This window comes from Manis javanica, chromosome 12, assembly GCF_040802235.1.
Source record: "Manis javanica isolate MJ-LG chromosome 12, MJ_LKY, whole genome shotgun sequence".
Taxonomy (NCBI): Eukaryota; Metazoa; Chordata; class Mammalia; order Pholidota; family Manidae; genus Manis; species Manis javanica.
In genome coordinates, this window is record NC_133167.1 from 67,917,537 (window position 1) to 67,942,872 (window position 25,336).

Consider the following 25,336-nt stretch of genomic DNA (forward strand, 5'->3'; position numbering starts at 1 on the left):
TTAAAAATAGCAAAAACTAAAAACAAAATGTCTACTAATGGAGGACTGCTTAAAGACAGCTGGCTTTTGAACAACGTGGGTTTGAACTGAATAGGTCTACTTAAATGTGGATTTTTTTCAATAAATATATTGGAAAACTGGAGATTTATGGCAACTTGAAAAAACACTTTCTTTTCCCTAGCTTGCTTTATTGTAAGAATACAGAATATGTGTTAATTGACTATGTTGTTGGTAAGGCTTCTAGTCAGCAGTAGAGATTACTGGTCATTAAGTTTATGGGGAGTCAAGATTTATGTGGATTTCTGACTGTGCTGGTGGTTGGTATCCAGCCCACATATTGCTCAAGGGCCAACTGTAACTCTAGCATATATAATGAAATACAGTGCAAACATTAAAGTTCTACTGAAATACATACTAGTCCGTAAAGATGTTTTTAATACATGAATTGGAAAAAAGCAGAGCACAGCCACTTAACCATGTGTTCATTTATAGCTACATCATAAACATCCTAAGAAGGCAGCACTGGCTGTGTTAGGACGCCTCTTCTGTGGGGAGGGAGATGGCACCTTGCTGGACAGTGGCTGAGTGTCCACAAATGGGGAGGAGGAATATGGCTGCTGTGTTAATGTGTACACGTGTGTTCTATGTGTGGAGAAAGGGTATGTTTGTGACCAAAACTATCATAAAGTATACAGGTTTTCGTAAGTACCTCTTATGCACTCAAGGACACCTCCTACGGCCCTCTGTGGATGTTGGCAATGGCCATATAACGTGCTCTGGCCACAGAGTGTGAGTGAACGTGATCCACATCACATTCAGGAGGAAACTAAATGCATCATGTAGTTGGGCTCAGCCTCTCCTGGTCTTCCTTCTACTGCAAGAATGGTCTGACCTGCAGAGGGACCACCCCTTCAGGCCACATCCCCAAATGAGGAGATACTTGGAGCACAGCCAAACTCAGCCTCAGCCATCCCCCAGCCACCAACATGTCATGGGAAGTGAATACCTGGTTTGATTTCAAGTAATCTCACTGAGATTTCAGGGTTGTTTGCTACACAGCAAAGCTGTTCAATGAATTCACAGTGCAAAGCTATTCTATACAATGTCCTTGGGAGAGAATTTTTTCTCTCATTTTGCTTATACATATTTCCCATATGTTATAACTAAACTATGTATTACATAATCACATAGCTAGCTCAAAAAAAGAAACAGGACAGCACAACAAGCTAGAAGGATTCACTTCAGCTTAACTGAACGCTTACAGCATCTAAGGAAATACTCACTGTCAGCTATTTGTCAGCCAAGAAAGCCCTGCAAAGGAGCCCAAGAGCTGGCATTGCCCAGCCACACACTGGCCAGGCGAGAAGCCTTAGCTAATGGGCTTGGAGAGATTTTTGGTCCAACTGGCAATTGACTAGCATGGAGATGGGTACAGGAGTGGCGGCTGGGGACTCCAAGGTTTGTGGTTCAATGTAAACACATCCCCATGGGAAATGGCATCATCGAGCTGTATTAGCTCGAGGACATCAAACATTCAATCCACCTGACTCCCTTTGTCTTGATACCATGTAAGCTAGATGATCTTCTCAGTATTATATGGTCTCTCAGCAGTCTTACCTATTGGGAAAGAATTTGCTGATAAATGAGCTCAGATAAAATATATTTAAGTTAAATTGGCTTTTGGATTTCATTTTTAGGAGAGAGGCAAGGAATGATTCAAAAAACACCTTAGAGCCCACCCTCCTACCCCTAGTCTCCCTTTCTAACTCAAAGAACCACCAGCCATATTGCTCTGCTCACTGCCAAGTGTATGAGACTCTCCCCTGCAGAGAACCACAGTCCACGGAAGCTTCTTCTGGATGGGGAACAGATCCTCAATGTCTGCAGAACTGATTTCTGACCACGTTCACCTGACAGTTTCAGGGCAGGGGCCGCTAGGATTTGTGGGTGCCCCCCCACAGCAGACACACTGACTACTCAGGTAGAGAGTCCTCAGCACTTTTTTATGAATTATCTCCCATAAACAGAAAGAGGAGGACTGAGGCGGATGCCACTGTTGGGTGCCAGGGGAGGCAGCGAGGCAGAGGGTGACAGGCATTCCCAGGGTCAGAGGGGTGCGGCTGGCGTGAGTCCGCAAGCTCAGCAGTCCCGTGTACATTGTGCCTGCTAACGGGAGCTCGTTACGACGTGAGACTCACTGGCAGTGGAACCTGAGAGAGAAAAATCACAAGCCTCACCAGAGTACTGGGTGAGAAGGGAAATACAGGATGGGTCATGAGGCAGGCTGAGTGAAAACTGATCCCAGCCTGCCCTCCACAGATGGCAGGGTCATTGGTCTCAGTTTTCATTGGCCGAGGGGGACACGGAGGGTTTAGGCTAGAGCTGAACTCCAAGGACAGCAGAGGACAGAGGTCTTTGCACCGCCACCTCCCCTGCTCCTGGCCCAGGAGCCAGGGAGTTTGGTAACGACCATAGCTGACCACTAGGAGGCGCCCGGCTGCCCTGGGAAGGGGGCAAGTGGGAAAGAGACCAAGCAAGGATCACGTCTAATTTAGAGGGACTCCCTTTAATCCTCAGACTTATTCTTGCTCCTTACATGTATGCAATGCAAAAACACCTGCAGAAGTCATAGTGAAGCTCCTTTCCACTACTTGTGAAACAGGGAGGCGATGTTTCCTCAGAGTTGCAGCGAAAGTCTGTGGGGAAACATCGAGCGCAAACCGGATACAGGGCAGCACTGGACACAGCCTCAGACGCCATTCCAGGCCCAGGGCTCCACAAACTTGAGTGCTCCCTGCAGACACATCTCTCACTGTCTGTCTCAGCGGCGCCCTGGGTAGGGCCCGGGCGGGTGAGGGGCGGGCTGTACCACAGCTGTCTCTGCACGCTTTTCAGTGTTGACTCCATCTTCACTAAGAAGTACCACGCTCATCCTGACCTGGGACATACAGGACACATAAATTATCTGAAACAGGGGTTTCAGAGGGATACTATCTTTCCTGTGTATTTTTAATTCTCTTCTAGTCCACGTCAGTGAGAGATGTGCTGGCCACCACATGCTGGATTAATGACCCACCGACCAGCACTCTGAAAAGCATGGGTCTCAATTAAACAGATATTTTAGAACATTTACTTTATTAATGTATCTGTGTATATATTTGTTTACAGTCCATCTACAAATTCTAGGACTCTAAGAAAAGGAATTTTGTCACTGAGTTACCTACTGCAAATTACTGAAGGTGAGCATGCTACAAACCCTAAATTACCTAGCTCATAAACTGACAGTAATTTCCAAATGCAATTTATTTATAAAGACTTGAAGCCTTAAGACTCAGTCTCATACGCTAAATACTAACAGAATTTTTTTAAAGGAAAACCACTTGAAAGTGTTTCATGAACACAGGCACCAGGGCTCTGCCTCAATGCTATTAATTTATGGCAGGCATGGCAAACACAGGGCTCTGCTCTTCTGGAGCCCACAACAAACACCACTTATTGGTGATACCGCCCTTCTGAATCCCAGAACAGTCTACAGCTTCCATCTCAATTCTCTAGGCAGCTTCATGGCACACAAGCTCATTCACCCAGTATTTACTTGGACCCTGTGACGGGCCAGGCATTGCTCTCGGTGCAGAGGGACACATGGTAGAAACACAAGTATCTGCCCTGCCAGAACACAGAGTTTCGTGAGAGAGCCTGTCTACGAACAGCGAACACATCAGTCACCAAGCTGGATATGGCCTAAATGCCACCAAGAACATGACAGAGCAGAGCCAGCGGCAGGCGGGAGGGTGCCCCTGGAGAGGGTGTGACGGCACCAGCAGCTGTTAGGCTGCATGCGCGGAGGACAGAGCTGCTCAGATAGTTCAGCTGTGCCTTATCACAGTTTACAGACTGCTGGAGAGGCTAAAGCGAGCATCCAGGCTGCGCACCCAGTCAACCCTCCCAAAGCCACACTGCAGAGCCGCACTGTCAAGAAAGCCGCTGCCCTGGCCACCATCAGGTTGGGGCCACTGCAGAACCACGCAGCTCCTGACATCGAGGTGCTGGCACCCTCTGGGCATGCACTCAAGGTATTTCAACGCCTACCCCAGAAGCCACAGAATAATGAAACTCCTGCAGGAACAGCAGGGTTATCACGTGCAGACTCGTCCTCAGTTCACCTCACACGGTGTCTGATGGCCTACCCCAACCTACAGGCTGGAATCCATGCAACAGCACAAGGGAAATAACAGTGTTTACCTCTCCAGGCACTGCAGAAGGTAGATGCCTCTCTGACATGCAATATTTGAGCAGGCCTTTCATTAGCAAGGAGGAGCTAATGGAAGGAAGAATATTCCAGGTATGCAAAACAGTACAAGGGCCAAGAGCCAGAATGAGATTGGGGTATTTGCACAGCAGCATGAAGACCAGTGTGGCTGAACCTTGGGAAGCAAGAGATGAGGCAGGGGGTAGGACAAGGGGTGTTAGGAGCCAGATCAGGTGAGCGTCATAGGCCTTGATAAGGAGTCTATTTCTCTAAGTGTGCTGGGAAGTTACAGGATGAAGGAGTTTAAGCAGGGGAATAACATGATCTGATTAACCATCCTAGTTCTATAAACTGTTTTCCATGTCAATGGCTTAAAAACATACACATGGTTTAAAAATGGCTGTTTTCCTCCTATACAGAATTCTAAGAAATTCTCATTCTATACATTACCTATAAAGTAGTACCTCTCAATTTACATCTGTTTGTCACAGAGACAGAGTGGGGTGATGGTGTCCACCTTCTCACTTGAGCCTAAAAATACTTCACTCCAACTGCGAGAGCAAACATGAAGCAAAGCTGCAGAAAGGGGTCAGTTTAAATTCATTTGATATAGTATCCATCTTATGTATCTGTAAATTATTTACATAATTTCTTTTCCCTTTTTCCCTAAACCAATACTGGTTTTGATGAGTTTCTGCCATTTTGGTTAAGTCATAAAGATTAAAAAATTATTTCCTTTGCCTTGTTTCTATACAGCCTGCCTGCACACATCAGTTAAAGCCGAGTCCGTCATTCTCTCCATATCAGCAACTCTGGCCTGCTTCAGCTCCCCTACGTGTGCTAAGTTAGCCAGGGCGAGACCTGGTAAATACAAGAGCACAGAGGCCCCATGGGGTTCGACTAACTGCCCAGACAGCGCAGGAGGATCTGCGCGGGCAGTCTCTGGGCCTCAGGCACCCCTTCCCACTTTGCTCCAGACTTAAGGCACTTCATTCCCGTGTTCCTGGTAGAGAGCGGGTTTGTTCCACGTCTGGTCAGGAAGCCCTGATGCCCCTTCAACACGAGCCGCTCCGCCCGCGCCCCGGCTGCTGCCCCATGCACCCACAACTTGGCGGCCTGAAAGGACGCCCTCGCGTGAGTACGGGGTAGGCAGCAGCGTTTTAAGCTCACGTTCTGACCTTTCTTTCATCCGTTCACTCATGTTCATTTCTGTAGAATCATAGAGCAGCATTCCGTCCGCCCGTGTCACCATGACGCGCTCCCATTACCTCCCTCCGCCCGAAGGAGCAGACTTGCAGCATTGGCTCGCTGCCCATGTGCGCTCCGCTTCCGTGCGCGCCAGGAGGCCGGCAGAGGCAGGGATTACCGAGAGGCTGGATGATTTTGCCTTGCAGAGAGAGAGAAAGGACTAGGAGGAGGTATTCTTTAATGTTCTCTAGGTTTGAGTATTAGTTATTGCTGGGCTATAGCAACATTGAAAACTTTTAATACCTTAAAAGATTTTCTATAACAAATGTTTAATGTTTTATAATCAGAAAAATATTAACAGAAGGAAGATATGACTACTGCTCGTATTAATGTCTCAGCTGTGTTCTTGAGCATAAGCTCTTCCAAGACCTGAAATGTCACACAATCTGAAGTAAAAACCCTAAAAGACCTTAGGAGATGAAATATAGTGTGAACAGAAAAACAGGAAATGATGGCAGAAGAAAGTGGGAAGTCAGGAAAATTTTCTAATTTAGAGATAAAATGGCTTGAAAGTTAAAGGGGTTTGGTGAAAAAAAAAAACTAAAATAGGAAAGCAGGTTAAAATAAAGGAGGCAAATGAGGAGAGCGGAGTTTAGCACAAAAGCCTAGACAATGTGCAAAAACATAGGTCACAGAGCTTGACTCCACCGACTGTCAGAGACATCTGTGACCCACAGCGCAGCTGAGGCAGAGCTCCAGTGAGAATAAGCATCAGGATCAGTGCTACCAGTTATCCTAGGGCAGGAGAGCGAGGCCGCCAGGAGGCATGGAGACAGAGGCCTGAATTAGGGGGCTGTGAATCCCGACAGTCACGCTGCCTGCTTGAGAAGCACCCTGCCCTGCTGTAGCTGGTAAACGAGTTTCTAGAAGGCACCTTGGAAGAGGGATATGCGTCTATCAAGGCTGTGGAAGTACAGTTCCATGTGTTGCATGTATGAAGTCCTCTTGATCAGATGTACCTGGGTATTTGTTAAAAGACAAACTCCTTGCAAAAATTTTGAAAATCAGAAATTCCTTATCTGGCCTGAGGAAATTACCAAATCCCGACTTTCACCTTATTCCACTGTTAGAGGCCTCCAAAGAAAAAGAATCTTCTCAAGTCACATATACAGCATGGATAGAAGCTGAAGACATCCCCAAGGCACCCTCTTTATCCCACGGCACAAGTCATCTTGCTTTAGACCAGCAGATACCTGCATTAAACCCTAAGAAAATGTACACCACAGAATCTCATCTGAGCAAGACTTTAAAAGTCGTTTGGCCCAAGAACTCTTTTAGCTGAACCTCCTGTCCAGCCCCCACAGAGGCCCAGCCTGCTGGATCACTACCAGGTCAAGGAGGCCACCCTTTGCTGAGGTGGTGCGTTTTGCCCACGGATGCCTCCAACCCCAAGAGAGACTGACTTGCCTGTTCTGGGATATTTTACTTTTATTCTTAAAATTGCCTACCTCTACTATTTCATGGTCAGGTAGGTTTTTTTAACCAAATAGCTTTTCAGGAATACAGTATATCTGTGTATAACAAAACAATATTTTATATTTTTTTGCCAAAGATTTTTGAGGGAAAGGTTAAGAAGGCATTTTGCATGCCATAAACTAGATACTGACATGTAGGATTAAAAACACAGATCATATCTCTTCTGTGCAGTGGTTTATGTATTATATTTACCTCTTTGAAACATAGGAAAGCAAAGTTATGTAAGTTTTCTTGTCTTTAATACCCAAGAGGGTGAAGGAGAAAAACTTATCAACTGCCGCATGCTGCCCCACCCCGCTACGGATGGCTGCCAAACCAGTATGGCAGAGCTTGTGTGTGCAGAGAAAATCTACGGAGATGGTCTCTGCAAGCCAGGGGCAGGACAGAAAACCCAACATGCTAGGAGAGGTGGCATTGGAAACAAAAAAGGGGGCCCTGTTTGTTGGCTGGGTGTTAAAGTAGAGTAAAGCCAGAGGCAAGTTCCTACCTGACATCAGTGGTTTGCTGGAGCACATATTTTGGCACAGTTTTATTCTATAAGCCTCTTGAGAAGACCCTTTGAACTGACAGTATGTTTTAATAAAACATCAGAAAAATAGAACAATTTTGTTCAGTAAAGGACAAGTAACGTAGGAAACAACACTTGAAAAAAAAAAACTGTATCCATATCCTCAAACTACCTGGAATTAGATGTGTCTACACCTACTTATAATTGGCAAAAAGTATCTCAATTGGGATAGAAATATAAAATACTATATGCAAACTAACAACAACAACAAAAAAAGGTAAAGTGAAAGATTCTTAAAGAGCACACATTGCATCTGCCTGGAAAACTCAAAGAAGAATCCAGTGTGCAGGGCAACGGGCTCCTCCCTGCCCAGGCCCATGGCACATGCTCTGCAGGTGGCCTACTGTGCCCCCCTGCACTCAGGGAATCACTTCAGACACACAGAGTCACAATAGCCCGGTCTTCAGGACAGGCAAAGAAGGTTCAAAGGTCAGTTTCAAAAACAATGATTTATCATTAGAGGTGAAGTTTTAAAGGTTTTAATATTTCCTACTTATGTCATTCCTCCCCAGAATTTTGGGAAACCAAAATGAGCCTTTATTTAAAAAGACATGAAGATAGAACTATGCATATGGATAAGTAAGCCTCATCAGACAACGTGGACGAAGAGTTTTCTGGGGGGAAGAAGGCTTTGTCTCCTCCATGTTCCTGAGAGCTCCCCTCTTGCCTCTAGAGCCCCAGTGAATAGTACCATTGCCATCTGACAGGCAGGACACCCCCACCAGAACACTCTGGCAAGGTGTTTCCAATTCTGATATGATTTTCTCAAGTAACTGTAATGATTTCCTTTTAAGAATCGATTACTTCTGAATGAAATCTGTCGAAGTTCTAACAGAGGCTCCAAAGGTGGGTGGAGAGGAGGTGGTAGCACTGATTTATATAAGATCCATTTCAAGAGGCGCCTCCAAATGTCCACTGGGATGAACTAACTGCACCCTGGGAGGCCAGGACCTCATACTTGAGCCACTGGAGACCAAGGGCCCTGGTACTTACACTGTCATAGTCCCTGAAGTTCTGTAGCATGGCTAGGAACACAAAAACCCTATATGTTAAAAGGCTGACATTTAGGGAGATGAAAATGCAACGTCACATTTTCTACATGAGGAAGGAGCAGTGACAGGGCCTGGGTCTCTTGGCTCCTGCTCCGGGAATCAACACCACATCGACAGAGGATCATGCCAGAAAATGTGTCCTGTTTTAACACAGAGCAGGAGGGAGCCACTCAATTACCACGGTTACTATTTACTAAGCAGTTCCCTAGATAAAGACTCGTCATACTTGTTCACCCAGTAAAATGCAGCCCATACAGAATCACAATCAGTATTTACTTAACCTCTGAATGTTCAAAATACTGTTGTAATTAAAAGACAGCTTGGAAAAAGCCTACAAGTCAACCACTGGCTGCACACATATTGTTCCCACTGCAGGGAAAACCACTTTCAGTGGGTCGCAAATAGTAACACCATGTAATTTAACGTGTGATGACTAACAAAACTTTCTAAAATGGAAGCTGACTTATTGTTATAATTTCTAAAGTAGTGCAGACATAGAGATGGTGATTTCTGAGGCTTTTTTTTTTAACAGTACAAATTATATTTCAACTCCCCTCTCTCCCAGCTGTAGCACTGAACTTAAATGTCTACTAGATCAGTGGGTGGAAGATCAAAGAACATTTAAGAAATTTTAACATTGCTACCCACAAGGATGTGGGAGTACCATCAGTGGGACTATGAACTATGTGGCAGACTCTTAGAGATCCCCCTAATTTGACAAGGAGCAGGCTGTTTCCACTTTTAAAGAAGTGACACTCACCCTTCCTTTGCTTGGACAACTTTACAGAGCTGACAAATACAATAAAAAGTTAAACCAGAATCTAAACATGTGCACATTCTCCCATGTCTTCTTTCCAGCACGTAAAACCACTAGTGGCAACTGATTGCCTACAATTGCTCTTCCCTGGGTGGCCTTGTGAAAAGCTTCGCTTCAGCTGGGTAATAAGTGACCCACACAAGCCTGAAGCCTTGCAGAAGGCAGCAGCAAACACAGACAGACCAGGAAGGCACATGCCTCCTCCAGGGTCCCCAGCCAGCACCACCACGTGCTCGCAGGACAGCCACACCTGGGCAGCCGGCTTCACTATCATCAAACCTAACGCCAGGCTCCCTCCCCACCAATCCTGCTATTGCCCACCCCACACCCCGGGCACCCTTTCCATCTAAGGCCCATCCATCTGGAGGGCCCATTCAAATGCCATCACCCCCCTCAAGCTTCCCTGGAGCAGATACACCTGCTAAGCTCTCATTTTCTGAACTCTTGGGGCACCTATTACGTGCACCCCATGCTTTGGAGCCATTACAGAATGGCTTATGTCCTTTGCTAGTTGTTGTGTACACATTACCAGCTTTGTTTCCCTACTTAAAACTGTAAGATGCAGGGCACACATCAGAACTCATGCCTTTAAAATGTTTCCGTAGCACAAACATGCAAATGGGCAAAAGGATGCAGGGAAAAACCTGCTGCACTGAGTTAACATAGTCAAACTTGTGCCTCTCAGGAATGGTCCACAGTATTTCTTCCTCTGGCTGTGCGTGAACTCTGGTGTGAGGAAAAGGTATGTGGCTGTAAATTACCCCAATGTGCCAGCTCCTCTGAAGAGACTAGACATAATCATCAATATTATTGTTATTCATCTTCAGAGAAAGCTAAGTCCCTTAAGTAACACTCAGGGATGAGCTGTCGCACAAACACCTCAAATGCCTTTGTGCATATATGGATGTAATTTTTCTTTTGGTTTGGCTTTCATCATCCAGTGCACCCCCTCATTTTACTGCAAGTTATTAACAGGACCTGCAGGCAGCTGTTTTAATGCAATCCAAATTAGTTGCACAGGCATTTCTCTACTGAAGGTCTCTTAAATGCCCAGCACCAGGCAGCACCCTCAGAGAAATATAAGGAGACCTGTGACCAAGTTCCCTTTCTATTTCATCACTTCTCAAGTGCAAAAAGCACACACATATACACCTAAACACAGAGTTCTCAAGGGAAGGAAAGAACTCCTGTCCTTTCTGCATCTTCAGCACCATTTCTCCCAGTGCCACACATACAGTACAGCCCAAAGAGGACAGCCATGGTGCTGTATCATTTATGAAATAATGGAATTTGTAGGTATAAACAGAGCAAAGCACAGTAGCCCTTTATCAGTCAACAATCATCTGAAAGACAAGTACATAGAAATTAATATATTTTAAGACCACGTTTTTTCTTCTGACTTAATTTCTAAAGAAGAGTTGATTCTCCCACACACAGTCACCATTTATTGATTTTGAATCTCGTGTTCCCTGGAGCAGAAATTAATTTGAGAGGTAGCTTCTGTATTCACACACATAGGAATCCCCCGGGAAGCCATGAGCTGCTGTCACAGCCACATTGATACAAGTAAAGGCCTATAAACTTAGAGATTTACACCAAAATTATTCCCTTAGAAGTGAATGACAGTAGACACAAAAAAAAAACAGACAGACTAAGAAGAAGAAAAAAATACAAGCCTTGGGTTTGGGTCACATCTATGCAGGTGAGGGTGAAGGATCATGTGAGGGGGAGATCCTGGCATCAGGGCAGTGGAGGGGGCTTAGTAATCATGGTGTCTATCGCCTGAAGAAGAAAAAGGAGGCAGCCGAGCAGCAGGAATATTAAGGCTAGAAATCTCTTTATAATTCTTTCAGGGGTGAAGGGCATACAAGTCAATGGACATGTAGTGGTTAATGTGAGAAAGGTAAACACCGTTTAACAAATGATTCTAGACAATCAAACATATGAATAAATGGAGCTAGGAATAAATGAATGCATGGGTAAGATAAGGGACGAGGGGACTCACGATGGGAGGCATGAGCTCCTGGACACAGAGGACAGTCAATGGACAAAGAGCAGTACTAAGCACCAGGCAGGGACACCGGGAAATCTGGGGCTGCCGGTGGGCTGGGACAGTTACCAGTCACGGGGAGAAACACCAAAACTTATTTTTTTTAAATGTAGGCCATAAAGTGAACTGAATTCTCCCATGTAGGAGATAATTGAGCAAATCCTAAAATGCTAGTTCTTTTCTGCCAGATATCCTTTTACTTGAGCTTTTGGTGTAGAAAGCACGCTCTTTTTATTGGCTGCCAGTCAGGTTATTTCTTTTTAATCCATGTCTAGAATAAGCCTCCTGTGACCCCCCTAAACATCCCCCCACTCCTAAACATCCTTTAACATTGAACTCAGCACAAACCCCAAGAACCCTTTCTTCTTTAGGAAACTTAGAAAACTGTCAGCTTTGAGAGGCTACAAAAGAATAAGAGACAGAAATAGATAGAGGAAGAGACGGGAGTAAGATCAGGGCTCAGAAGAAACTAATATTACAGATTTTCTTAGTTGGAATCTGAAAAAAGGAAAACTGGGTCCCTCAATCACACTTTGTCCTATGGGGGTAAAAATCCTCTACACTTCCTTAGAGGAGTCTAGCTTTTGAATCTTGAGGCAATAGGGCTGGCCCCCTTTCTAGCGCCCTCCTACCTTATGTCCCATCTCCCACTCCTTTTGGTAATTGGGGTGCCTAGTGTACATCCATTTAGGATATGTCCCAAGTGAAAGATGGCCAGAGAAAAAGCAGGCTATCCAGTGAGAGGGTCTCTCTCTTTCATGAGTACCTCGGGCACTAGCCCAGGAATAACACGAGATGGATGACACGTACCCTGGGTTGCTGACTGAGATGCTGTCACAGGCCCAACACAAATGGGCTGCTACTCCCAGAGAACAAGGGTGGAGGGGGAAGTAAAATTAGTGGCACCAGTAGCAGTGACGCAAAGAGAAGGAAACAAGGAAGAAATGTCAAGCTGTAGCCAGGCAGCCAGGCGATGCGATGCAAACCGCCACTTCACGTCCCGCCCACCTCCACACCCACTGTGAGTGCTGTTCTTGGGGACGAAGAAAACAGCTCGAGATAGCAGCAGAATCCATGCCAGCCATCCTCCTCTCCGAGCCCAGGCACCAGCCTCCCAGCTCATGGCTGTGATGGAAAGGACGGCAGGGAAGCCTGACTTGGGGCTCTCCTTACTGGTCGACCATCTCCCTGCACCCAGAAAGGCACTCGTGTGCTCGATCTGTTCAAAATCATCTGGAATACTGGCCTTTCTTTCATGCATTTGTTGGAGACCAGCCTAAACTGACATGGATGAGCTAGTGAGATATTGCCAAGTAATAAGCAGGCAAAGACATGAAGTTACTGAACTTTAATAAAATGACAGCTTAGAATTTAAAGACAAAAAAATGTCTTTTTTCTCCCACATGCAGAAAAGGAATGTAACTGGTTAAAAGATCCACACTGATTCCCTGATTTTCTCTTATCTCTTTGTTTATTTTGATGTCAGTTGCTATGCAACTGATTACAATCATTGTATTATTACATCAAACCCTAGATAAAAAATTTAAATAAACTGCAAGATTATCTGCTACCTAGACCCCAAGCCCCATCCATCTCATGACTTCAAGTTACATTTGTTACAGATTTCCAAACACTGACTAGTATCTATGCTCTCATCTGGGTGTCCAGTAGCATGTAAGCCTCAGCAGAGCCCCTCTGTCCTGTGCACCTTTATGACCTCCAGAGCATGATAAAGAGGGGGGCTTAAAAAACATCAAGTAAATGAACCAGAGTCTGATGGAGTCTCAGGTTCAGCTCATGCGATGCATCTTGATTCCACCCAAAATGACTGGCCTGTCCTCAGCGTTCCGACTGCAGCTCTGGGCTCCCCTGTATAGATCTCCACTCCTCATCTCCTTGTATCCAGACAGTCCACCACCCAGGAAATTTTCTTGAGAAACTATGTTGCTGAATTAAAAATAAACACACATACACAGTGTCTCTTCTATTCATCTTTACCTTCTGGTCACCACCCTATTCCACGCTGGGGATCCTTACCCCTATTCTGGCAATCTTGTGTAAAGTGGCCTTTTTACTTTCATTTTCTGCATAGTAATAACAGACTAGAAGCTCCTTTGCTCAAAAGCTGTTTGTACTTCTCCACTACCTATTCTGCAAAGTAAAGCTACTCTTTTAAGGGGAACCACTCAAAGTCCAACTTTGCAACACACCCCACCCATCAAGTTGGTCTCCCATGGCCGTACCAGCCTGCTAATTTCTATACTCATATTTTTATTTTTAAATAATAAAAATAAAAATTTTACTGATTTTTATCTTTAAATAATAAAAATAAAAATTTTACTGATTTTTATCTTTAAATAATAAAAATTAAAATTTTACTGATTTTTATCCCTTTAGTCCATTAGAATGTAAATTCCATAAGGGCAAGGATTTATCACTGTTACATCTTCAGCACCTAGACTAATGTTGATACATTTTAGGCCCTCAAAAAGTATTTGCTGGATGAATGAATGAGTTACTATAAGGAAAGGAGAAAAACAGAACGGGGGAGGGGGGGGCGAGGAGCAGGAGAGAGTGTGTGTCAGACCCCCTGTGAAAGACCTATCACTCAGGGCAAGTCCCCGTTTTTACTAACAACCTCTAGGGTCACCAGTTCATACAGGTCATACAGTTTGGCACTTCAATACTCATTCCAAGTATTCAGTGAGTAACTGAGAGCTGGCTAGGTGTCCAGCCCTGTGTGAGGCACTGGGGATACACCAATGAACACAACAGCTCGGTTGCTGCCTTCTAACTCAGAGTCCAGTGCAAACCTTGCAGTCAGCACTGGCCAGACGCTGAGATGAACCTAGAGAGGACACTTTGTAAGAATAGAAATAGGTTAGCATAAGCATAGCCATCTTAAAGGCCTAGAAGCCATTTTCTGAGTATGTGACTTAGAAAGAAAAACTGGAACTGGGTAAGGCCTTGAAAAACAAGTTAATCATGAGCACCGGGTGGTGGGCAGCTGTGACCCTTGGTCAGCTAACCTTGGTCAGTAAATCTTACATACCAAGCTTATCGTGCAGAACCTCCCTAACCATTGAGGAGTAGTCTTACCCTGCCCTTGCTTAACCCCAGGATATATGTCTTGCAAGAATAATGTATAGTTATAGAAAATTGCTATGAGTTAAGTGCTTTGAAATTGCTATATAAACCCTTGGCTCTGAGTGCTCGGGGTCCTTGTTGAGACCCGCTGCATCGGGCTGACTTGGACCCCAACTAGTTGGCTGAATAAAGACTTTGCTTGAATTTACATCTCTATGCCTGTGTAGTTTGTTCTCTGGGGAAGCCTCGGAAGCCTGCACCCTAACAACTTAGCTTGGACTTCAACGATAGAGCCAGCTTCTGGGAGGAAGGTACATGTAAGGGGAGACGTGGACAAAGAGTGTGAGTTAGCCGGTTGAAAAACAGGGAGGAGGGCTTGGGGGCAGAGGGAAAGGCCTGGACAAAGCCCTGCAGGGAAGAGTAGAAAGTATTTAGAAATGGAAGGATGTTCAGTGGTCTAGAGTTCAGAACAGAGAGAGGGTGGAAGAGGGCTGAGGCTGCAGGATTGGCAGAACCCGGGCAGGGGGGGCCTTTAATCCCCTCCAGCTGCCATATCCCATCCAAAGAAGAGCAAGAGGTACGCGTATGTAAAGTGTCAGTTCTAACTCTCAATTTAGAAAATAAATTCCTTGTGGCTGTGTATTTTCTCTGTATACCAAATGCCTGTTCAAAATGCATGTTTAAAACACTGACTGACAACTTTGATTCTTCCTACCCTTTTCCCATCCAAAGAAAAGCAACAGTAATTTCAAAATACAACCATTGAACAAAGAGACGAATAAACAATTTTAAATACAGATTTCATCAACTGTATGACACTTAAGTCTCTAATTTTTTTCCGTTTGGGGCTCTGACAAACTTCCTATGCTCATCAGCAGATATCTGAACTGGACTCCCCTCAGAATCCACGATCCTGTAAATTCTCAAATTACCGGTCAACCTGAAAAGCTTAAGCAATGAGCTATGGCAACAGCTCAAACTGGTTCTGATTTCCTTTTTGTTGTCCCTTCTTTAATTGGCTCCTTTAATTCACAGCAGTTCCTAACATCCAGAGTCAACACCCACAAGCAGCCCCTCCTTCGGGACTGTCTCACCAGGCGTCACCTCAGGAGGTGTGGGCCTAGACTCACACCACGCCCCTGACACCACGGCGCCACACTCAAGACACATAGTGCACAATGACAAGCCAAAGCTCCCAGCACAAAAAAGGAGGCAATTTTCTAGGTGGATCAGAAAAGGTCTGGATTTTACCTGGGCAATTTCTAGTAACTGTGTATTAAGAAAAGCTAGCTAGCATCCGTCTCATATGTTACATTTAAACAATGTTCTTCTAAAAACAACTCACACATAACTCTGGGCCATGAATGAAATGAGGACATTATGAAACACTGTAAATGCCAGTCTGGGGGAAATATTTCAGGACCCTGTCTCTAGCCTACTGCACAGAAGGGGGAAATAAACCCTGGTAAAGCCTTCGTACTGAGGAAGCTACTGATTCAACTTTCCCTAGTAATAATGCCACAATGCATTAACAATGTTTCCACCCACATTATTTATCACATTCACTTACTTCCTTTTTCATTAACACAGCAAAGCCTGAACTCCATGGAAACTAGAAAAGAAAGCATCATAAAGTGAAAAAGCTTTCCCTTTACTAAAACAGGGCATCACCTGGAACACCAGTTCTTGACTTTCAAAAGTAAGAAATACATTAAGTATTGCTTTTTTCTAATTACTACTATGCTAACATTTCTCTTCCAACATACCACTTCTTTTGCAATGGTCTTAACTGGAGTCTTTCTTTGGCACAGCTCTAAAAACCACAATCACTCCACAACTGGGGGCCAGCAACATGAGGACCTGACCTTCGGGGTGATGGTGCAACGGCCCCATCAATCCTCATTTGTTAACACGTCTTCCTGGCTGATGAATGGGAAGTACTCTCCAATATAATCACCCCCCACCACATTATCACTAAAAAATTACCTAGTTTTAATCTCTGTCACTGTGTGGATGAAATGCAAAAAGCCTTTTTTACATATCCACATTGACAAGAAGACCATGGATGGCTCTGCCTGAACTAGCAATGTGATCTTACACAAAGCCTACACTCAGCACCTCTGAAGAAAGAGAAAGAAGAGACAGTATGTCCATGGTCATACTCACTGATCCTCATCCACCCACTCAGGAAGTGCTTCTCGATCGGCCCATGTGCAATTGCCATGCACCACACGCTTGCCTGCGCCCTGGCGTCTGTCCAGTAAACGTGAACAGCACTGACCACCCACCTCACGCAGTAACAGCCAAACTGCTTCTGAACGTTGCCAACCATCCAGTGGGAACCACTGTCTTGGAGGTTCAGAGGATGTATGTATGCACAGCTTTTCAGAAATATAAAATATAACTGAAAGACCAGATGCACACACTTGAAATATGCTTGAAGATATTGAAAAAATACATAAATAACCTGATAAAACATGTGAGGGCTGGTGAGATGGTGACCGAGTAGAAAGTCACATGGATGTAGATATGGTTGAAAATAGTATGAATTTTTAAGTAACACTAAGGAAAGAGAATTAGCTCCTAAAAACTGTTCCCCACTGGCCTCTAGAAAATTCTTCCCCAGACAATAAACCCTCTTTATCACACATTCATTATAACTAGTGATTCATGGAACCAATGTTACTAAATAAATAATGCCTGGAAGTATGGGAAACAGTAAACGAGTCATTAATATGGGCTTGGTATGATTCTGTTGATTAAGAAAGGCAGCTTAGAGCCTTTAAACCCAGCCTCTCCTGGAATTTGACACTTAAAGTTTACTGCCCTGGATAAAACATGAACCTAGTAATTCTTTCTAATCAACTGCTTGAGAGTTTTAGGAAAGGAACAGATTTGCAGAAGGACAACAAGAAAAACAATGAATAATTAAAGGACAAGAAAATGACAACAAAATGAGAAACACACCACCTTGAGCTTTTCAAAGGAAATTGCTTATAGAAGCTGATACAAGGACCTCAAAACACGCATTCATTCTACTCAGGAAATTAAAAGTCATACTTGTAAAAATCGTTTCAGATCCTTCCAGAAGTTTTAAAATAAAAATATACAACTATCTTCTAAGTTTTCCTGGAAACACTTATAATTTGAATGGAAAACATACACTGCAAACTCTCCCTGGATTATCCCGGCCTCTGCTTTGTTCTCTAATCCAGATCCTTCTGCACTGTTTTCCGCTCACCGGTGAGTGGCAGGCTCAGCTACTCACGGTGTCCGAGAGGGGAGCATGGCCCAATCTGGTCACAGGGAGTCCTCTTTAGAGAAAATAAGTTCTCCTCCTTTTTCACTGTTTTTCTTTGCAAGAGAGGAGTGATTTTTGTCTTCCATTAACAATTATAAGTCGTTGGTGTCACAATGTGTCCCAGAGAAACTACCCCTCAGGGGCATTTCAGGAGACACAGAAACTGCTCTAAGTGAGGACAAATATAAAGCTAGTACAGAACAAAATGAAAAACAGCTCTGTTTATCAAATTTTTTTAAACAAATGAAATACTGGTCAGTTAGTAGGTCTCCTGGGAATCCAGGGTCATGGACATACTGGACAAACAGCCCCAGATAAGAAAGATGAAGATCCTGTCTCAGTTACCTATTGCCCTGCAACAAGCTGTCCCCACAGTCCGCGGCTTGCAGCACCTATTCTTTTATTTGCTCAGGAGTCTGTGGACATGCAGCTGGGGCACATCTCAGAGAGGACTTCTGCTCGGCTCCACAGGAGGTGGGCTGGCTCGCTGGGGCTGCGGCATTGAGGGTCCTCCCGGCACAGTGGGGCTGCGGGCCCCTGCCCCACAGCCTCCCCTCTCCAGGAGTGTACCAGGACTCCCCTCCTCACGTGGAGGCTTGCAGGCTGCCCTTTGCAGGGTCTGTGACTGCCACAGCACCACTCCTGCCACACTGCATCACACCAGGCCAGCCCAGGCTGACAGGGGAGGGGAGGACGGCCACCCTCTCGATGGGTGGACAGCATGAGCACACAGGGACAGGAGGGACTATGGGTGACCATCTTTGCAGGCTGCCTATCACCAGCTCCATTACTGGAAGTCAAGAGAAAGAAAACAAAAGATGGCCAGAATTAAATGCCTTTTCTTGCCAATACACCCAATATCCGGCCCTTCTCTTCAGCCAATATAGAAAAAAAAAAAAAAAAGAACATAATGGAAGATTCAGTGTAGACCATATTTTCGTAGAGAACAATTGATTATAGTATCTAATTAGTATTCTTTAAAAACAGAGAGAGAACAGAAGAACAAAGTTACAGAATCACCTCTGAGTCTCTCAGCACCTTTGGCTAAATGGGCATTTTATACAAAAAGATTGCAAGGAGTTGGTACCAGGTAAAGCATATGTAAACTGTTATGGAAAAAATGGAAAGTTCTCTTAAAAAATTGTAGGTTAGGTTTCTAACATATCTTTCCAGAAGAAATAAACATTGGAATGTCCACAGTTGCAAAACAGAACTGATGAACAGAGCAGTGACGCAGCAGGATCTGCAGACCGCCAGGTACCAGCGTGCGTTGCTGCAGGATGCCCTCCTCTCACGAAAGCGCCATCTCTGCACACAGGACACCGTGGTGTTGCTCCATGTGTGACTTCTGCCAAAAAGTGGGGGGCAGACAGGTTTACACACCATACACGAGATAATCCTGAGTGGCAAGACGCTAGTCCAACAGAGCCTGGACAGATGTCCCCTGGTGGACCCAAGGCGGCCGACCGCTTTCCCAGAGCAGGGACCAATGGACCCGGTACAGGGGCTTCTACTCATTTCCCAGGTTGTCATCGCTCCTCTCACTCTCCTTAATAAAAGTCAAAATGGCAGGCTCTCTCTTCCAGCAGGGATTAATCTCCAACTAAGTTTATTCCGTCCCATCTCAGGGTATCCACAACTCAGCAGGAAAGCTCTGAGGTCTGCAAACCGTGTGGACCAGATGAGGACATCCAAGCCCAGTTACAGGAAAACAGGAGACAGATCAGGGAGCAGAAAGGCCCTTGAGCCGGACCCCACAGGGGGCTGAGACCAGTCACCAAGTGAGGGGGCCTGGGAAAGAGCTGGCACCCACTTAACCAGCTCCACAGACATGAAGGCCTGCGACACACAGACACCGGGCTGAATGAAAGTAACAGTCACTTTCTGCTACTCAGGGGCCTGGATAATTCTTCATACTGACGAACACTGATACCTGTGTAAAGGGCGAAGATGGGAAGATCACTAAACCAGGAAGCAGAAAAAACAGATTTAAATCCTGGCTCTGACTCTGTATAACCCTGTAAATTAATCTTTCAAAGCTCAAGTTTCTTCATCTATAAGAAGTATGGATAAAAAATACCTTCAGAAAATAAATTATACATATGGATTTCAGTTTATATGCCTGAAAACAGCATCCAGTGAATGTAAACTCTGTATGATTCTTATTTTTATACAGATTAAAGCCCTCAAATAAGACTCCCAACTCAAACTTTTTTTTTTTTTTTAAATCATGAAAAAGGCACAAAATTTGTAGTTAGAAGATGAAGTTTCTAGGGCAGATTTTGCAACATACTGGCTACGTAATCCTGGTAAGTCTCTTCTCTCCCCACTCCTGGGTTCTTCATTTGCTCAACAAACCTGCATGAGTCCTGGGCGCTGGGGACACACGCTGAACAAGGGAAACCTAGTCCCCACTCTCAGGAGGCTCCAGTGAGTGCAGAGGCAGAGGAGCGACAGATACATGAAGGAGGGGATCAAACAGAGTACCGCTATGTCAAGCCCCCCCACTGTAAGTCTCTGAATCCATGACTGTAACTGTGAAAGTCAATAGACAGGAAGAAGATAAGATTCCTCATCCTGATGTTTTGTAAGGTGTTGAGTCACTCCTCCTAAAGTTGAAATAAAAAACTTCCACCAAACAGCAGCATCATTAAAAGCCTTTCTGTACTGCAAAAGGAACAGCCCTCATATGAGATGAAGACTTAAAATTTTGCTGATAAAGGGAAAATCAGATCTTCACAGAGACTATGCTTTTCTTCATACTCTAAAAGCCAATATTTTGAGGGTAATACTGGCACATTTACATAAGACCACCGAAGCCTCAGAATACATAATCACACTTATGGCTGAGATGCTCACAATACTAGTTCAGAAGAATACGCTGAGCTGGCAAATGGACTGCAAGTGAACGTTAAGTAGACAAGACAAGTTTTTCTCTAAGATGCTTCTATTCCCTGTCGCATGGTTTTTCCTGGGGACCTTGCATGTGGAAGCCTTACACAGGAAGCTTAAGCTTCCAGAATGAATCAGGCAAGGATTTAGAAATAATACTCATAAAATAAGTTAGAATCAGTACAAATTTCTCAGGCTGGTAAAACTGAGAACACAACTTCCCATTCATCAGCCAGGAAGACGTGTTAACAAATGAGGATTGATGGGGCCGTTGCACCATCACCCCGAAGGTCAGGTCCTCATGTTGCTGGCCCCCAGTTGTGGAGTGATTGTGGTTTTTAGAGCTGTGCCAAAGAAAGACTCCAGTTAAGACCATTGCAAAAGAAGTGGTATGTTGGAAGAGAAATGTTAGCATAGTAGTAATTAGAAAAAAGCAATACTTACTGGATACCAACAAAGTGCTTTAAAAGATTTTTCAATGATACTGTCAGAAACTTTCTGTTTAAATCAATTAAAGAAACACTCCTCTGAATAATAAAATTCTGTTTTAGGAAATTTATCTAGCAAATTGAACAAAGATTGTCTAGCAGAATTCATTGAAAATCTACCTTAATGAATAAATACAAATAACATAATTAGCATATAAATGGGTTTTCTGGGAAGTAGCTTCTGAAGTACTTGAGGTTTCTTAAAACAGCATGTAATTTATAGCAAATTTGAGCACATTGTTGCCTATAATCTAGTTTATCTACTTAGGTGTAAGAATGAACCTTACACCCTCCATTTGGCTTCTTAACCCCCAACTTCCACACTTAAAAACTAAGGGTAACTGACTTCATGAGTCACAAGGGCTGGAACTCTAAAGCTCCAGAATTCCATGCTACACAGCAAGACTTAGAGCAGACTCCAGACTTTTAGGTGATGGATGAATGAACAGACTCTACATTCCTTTATTTTACATATGTATGCATGCATACACATATGTATTACTGTGAAATAAAAAGGTTAACTTCCTGTGCAATTTGGGTAATAGTATTTGTGCTTTATAATAAAGTGAATGAAAAATGAAAAACTCTTGGCTTTGTTATTACTTTAGAAAATAGCCAAAGGGGCTAAAGATCATTTTATTTGAAAACACTATGTTAAATTGATTAGCTAAATGTATGATTATTAATTTACATAGAATCACAAGGACTTGGATGTGGTAAGATACTCAGAACCCAACATTCTTGCAGAGAAGATGGGGGGACCTCTGCTGAAGGCCACAGGATTACAGCTTCTGCAGTCAGCTCCCATCTAAGACTCACAGCTGAGCCCTGACACTGACTGAAATCAGAGGGAAGATATTTTCCTGCCATGTCCTTGGCTTGTTTCTTCTTTTTACCTCTAAAATGAAGATAAATCACAGTCCCTACCTCACAGGGTTACTGCAAGAATCAAATGTGTTTAAATATTAGAACCATACCTGGTACATAAAAAGAATTAAAAAATGCTAGGAACTGTATCACCTACTGTATTTATCAGCAGATATATCTGTAGACCACTGAGTATCAGTAAAAGTTTACTTCAACTAGGGACTTTTAGTAATGCTATGCTTGGGAAGGGTTTGAGAGGAGGACAATCACCAAACCCCCAGGATTCCTTCCCTGATCAACGTTGTGTTCTCCACTCAGAACACACACCACGCAGGTGATGGCGACCCCGGCTGTCCCATCTGGAGTGTCCTGCCTTCAGAGAGAACTTGGCTGAATCATAAAAGTAATCTTCAAATATCAGAAAGGTCCTCAAATAAATAAGGAATTAGATTCATTATCTGTTTCCCCAAAGGCAAATTTGGCTGCTTATCAGGAAAGAACTTTTTAAGAGTCTCAGATTTCTGATGGTAATGAGCATTCTTTCAAATGAACAGTAACATAAAGATAAGACGTTTTCAGAGATAGAAAGTGTCTCTGAGGAAGTAACTGCTGAAAAATTCCCCAATCTGGAGAAGTAGATAGTCTCTCAGGTCATGGAGGTGCACAGATTTCCCACACAAGGGACCCCAGGAGGACAACACCAAGACATATAATAATTAAAATGGCAAAGATCAAGGATAAGGACAGACTATTAAAAGCAGCCAGAGAGAGAAATAAGATCACATACAAAGGAAAACCCTTCAGGTTATCATCAGACTTTTCAGCAGAAACCTTACAGGCTAGAAGAGAGTGGCATGATACATTTCATGCAATGAAGCAGAAGTGCCAAGAATACTTTATCCGGCAAGGTTATCATTTAAATTTGAAGGAGGGATTAAAAAAAAAAGATAAGATGTTTTCAAATACCAAGGAATGATTTTTCTGAGTGAGCAGGTGACCAGGGGACATTTAAAAACCTCAGAACTACAGATCATTGGAACTTGAGAGGTGCCAGGGAGGCGGCAGATTTGGTGGTTTAGCTGCTGACTGTGGTCACCTTGGGGCTTCGGACACAGTGCCAGTCCCATCCCAGATCAGTTCTCACCAGCGCTGTCTGCCAGGAGGCTGGCACTTCTTTGTTCGCTTTGTGTTGTCTTTCTAATTTTCCCAGATGACTCTGACATACAGCCACAGTCAGGGCACAAATGATATGAAGGCTCACTGTTGGGAAGTGACCAAACTACCAAGTGAACCAGGTATTACAATTGTCCTTTTCAATACACTGCATTACCCAAAAAGTCTATGACTTTATGATCCATTTAAGATTATAAATCAGTCTTGCACATAGAGGTCTGCAGGGGGAAAAGTCTGTCCCTGAACTTTTCTTCCCAGTGTGGAGATCATGCTTTAGCCCATTATGCTTTTTCTAATTTTATAGCCACGATATCATTGAAAAAGGCAGGCAGAACTAATCTCATACCACGGGTTTTGCTTTTAACTCTGACCTACTTGAATCTGATTTCCCGCTTTCTGAGTAAATGCTCCCCTGTAAAAATCCTTAGCATACCTTCCTGGCTCTGGCACCTTCTACTCAATTTGTGACAAAGAGAACTTGCTTATAAATTCTTTTTTACTTATAGGTGAGAAAGATTAAAAGCTATCTTCTCTTGATTTTAAAAATCTTAACATTGTGAGACTGGGAGAAGGGCATCAGAACCCTGAACCCGACACAGGGTCACTGTAAAGTAGGCAGACCCAGAGGTGAGTGTTCGTTCCTTCCTCGGCAACAGCATGCTGACTATGCCCATCGTTTTCTGTAAGCAGTTCTGTGTGTCACACGTCCAATCTGAGGCATCCTGGCAGGCAGGAAAACCATGGCAGTGGGTAGGGGAATGGGCTTTATTCAGCCTTTGCCTGTCCACAACAGCTAGGGCCTCAAGTAAGTCACTCTCTCTCCCCGAAACCCAGTCCCTCATTTGTCAAATGAGAGCGCGCATCAGGACCATCTCAAGGGTGACTCACAGCTCTGATCATCTATGATCAGATAACACCCACGTTGTCACGATCAACAGAACTGGTCTGTTACATTTGACTGCATATAGGTGCTTGTTTTGGGAACATGATCCGCTAGGCGGTACATCTGAGTCCACTCAGTAACCATATTATAAAGGGGGTCCACCACACATATTGCATATTAAGTTTGGAAAACTCTACTCATAATTAGAAATGTGAATTCCACTTGAGGCTAAGCCATGACATGAGGAAGTCTGAACGCCGAGCTGACACCTGGCACTCAGCGACAAGATGAAGACTCACACTTGTCACCAAGAGCAACGGCTTCACCGGGAGACAGGACATCCCCCAGGCCAAAGGGCTGATGCCTTTAATGATCACCATTTTTCAGAAATGGTCTTCTCGAATAGCTAAAATGCAGACAAAATAAGTTCTCGTCAAAAAACGGAAAATCTCTTAACAGTGCCACTCCCAGAAAAGTGTTCTATAAGAAATTTCAGTCATTTTTTCATAAAATCATGTCTTTTAATGTATTTGGAAGACAAAAACTACCTTAAGAATGATTTTTTTACCTTTTAAGAAGAACCAGAGGCACCTAGGTATCACAGATTGCTCAGAACAACTCAGACCAAAGGCTAATGACTTACTTAGTGGTTCAATTAATAAATAATTCAATGTTCAAAAAACATTTTGGAAGCAGGAATATTCAAATGGAGGAAAATTTAGTGATAAATATCTTTAAGAAAATATTAAGCAATGGGAAAATTCGTCTGGATTGAAAACGGTTCAGCTGTAAAGGAAGCAGGGAGGCGTATGATTCTCCCGGGAGAAATAAAGACTTCAGGCAACAAAGAAATCTTTGTGGAAGAAAGACTAAGATATATAAGGGGAAAAAAAGGGTGTTCTTATGCTTAATTATTAGTTGTAGGCTCATTGTTGAAATGCCATGAATATTTAAGGAAACAAAGGGCCGGGCCAACCTGAACACATCAAATGTAAACACAGTGCATTTGTTTGAACTCTATGGTGAACCATAAAATGTCCTAAAACATCTGTGTTTTATTACAGGGTTGCAAATCAAAAAGATTATATACTTTGAATATTTTTTAAGCTTCCCTTTGTTGTATGTCTAATAGTCTATAGATAAGTCCATTTTATAAATACAGTACCTTTCCCTATTAATAAACAT

At 43.7% G+C, this 25,336-nt stretch overlaps 1 protein-coding gene across 14 annotated transcripts in view; it reads right to left on the reverse strand.

The window, feature by feature from the left end:
* PSD3 (pleckstrin and Sec7 domain containing 3) overlaps positions 1 to 25,336 on the reverse strand; it is a 429,070-nt gene that overhangs the window by 160,785 nt on the left and 242,949 nt on the right. Inside the window, exon 10 of one of the 14 annotated variants that reach the window (XM_073218769.1) lies at positions 1,737 to 2,938. The exons of the other annotated variants lie outside the window; for them this stretch is intronic. Within the exon in view, the coding sequence (XP_073074870.1) occupies positions 2,822 to 2,938 (117 nt within the window). The 3' untranslated portion in view covers positions 1,737 to 2,821. Of the gene's footprint in view, positions 1 to 1,736; positions 2,939 to 25,336 lie in introns of those variants that run through there. 14 annotated transcript variants of the gene reach the window in all.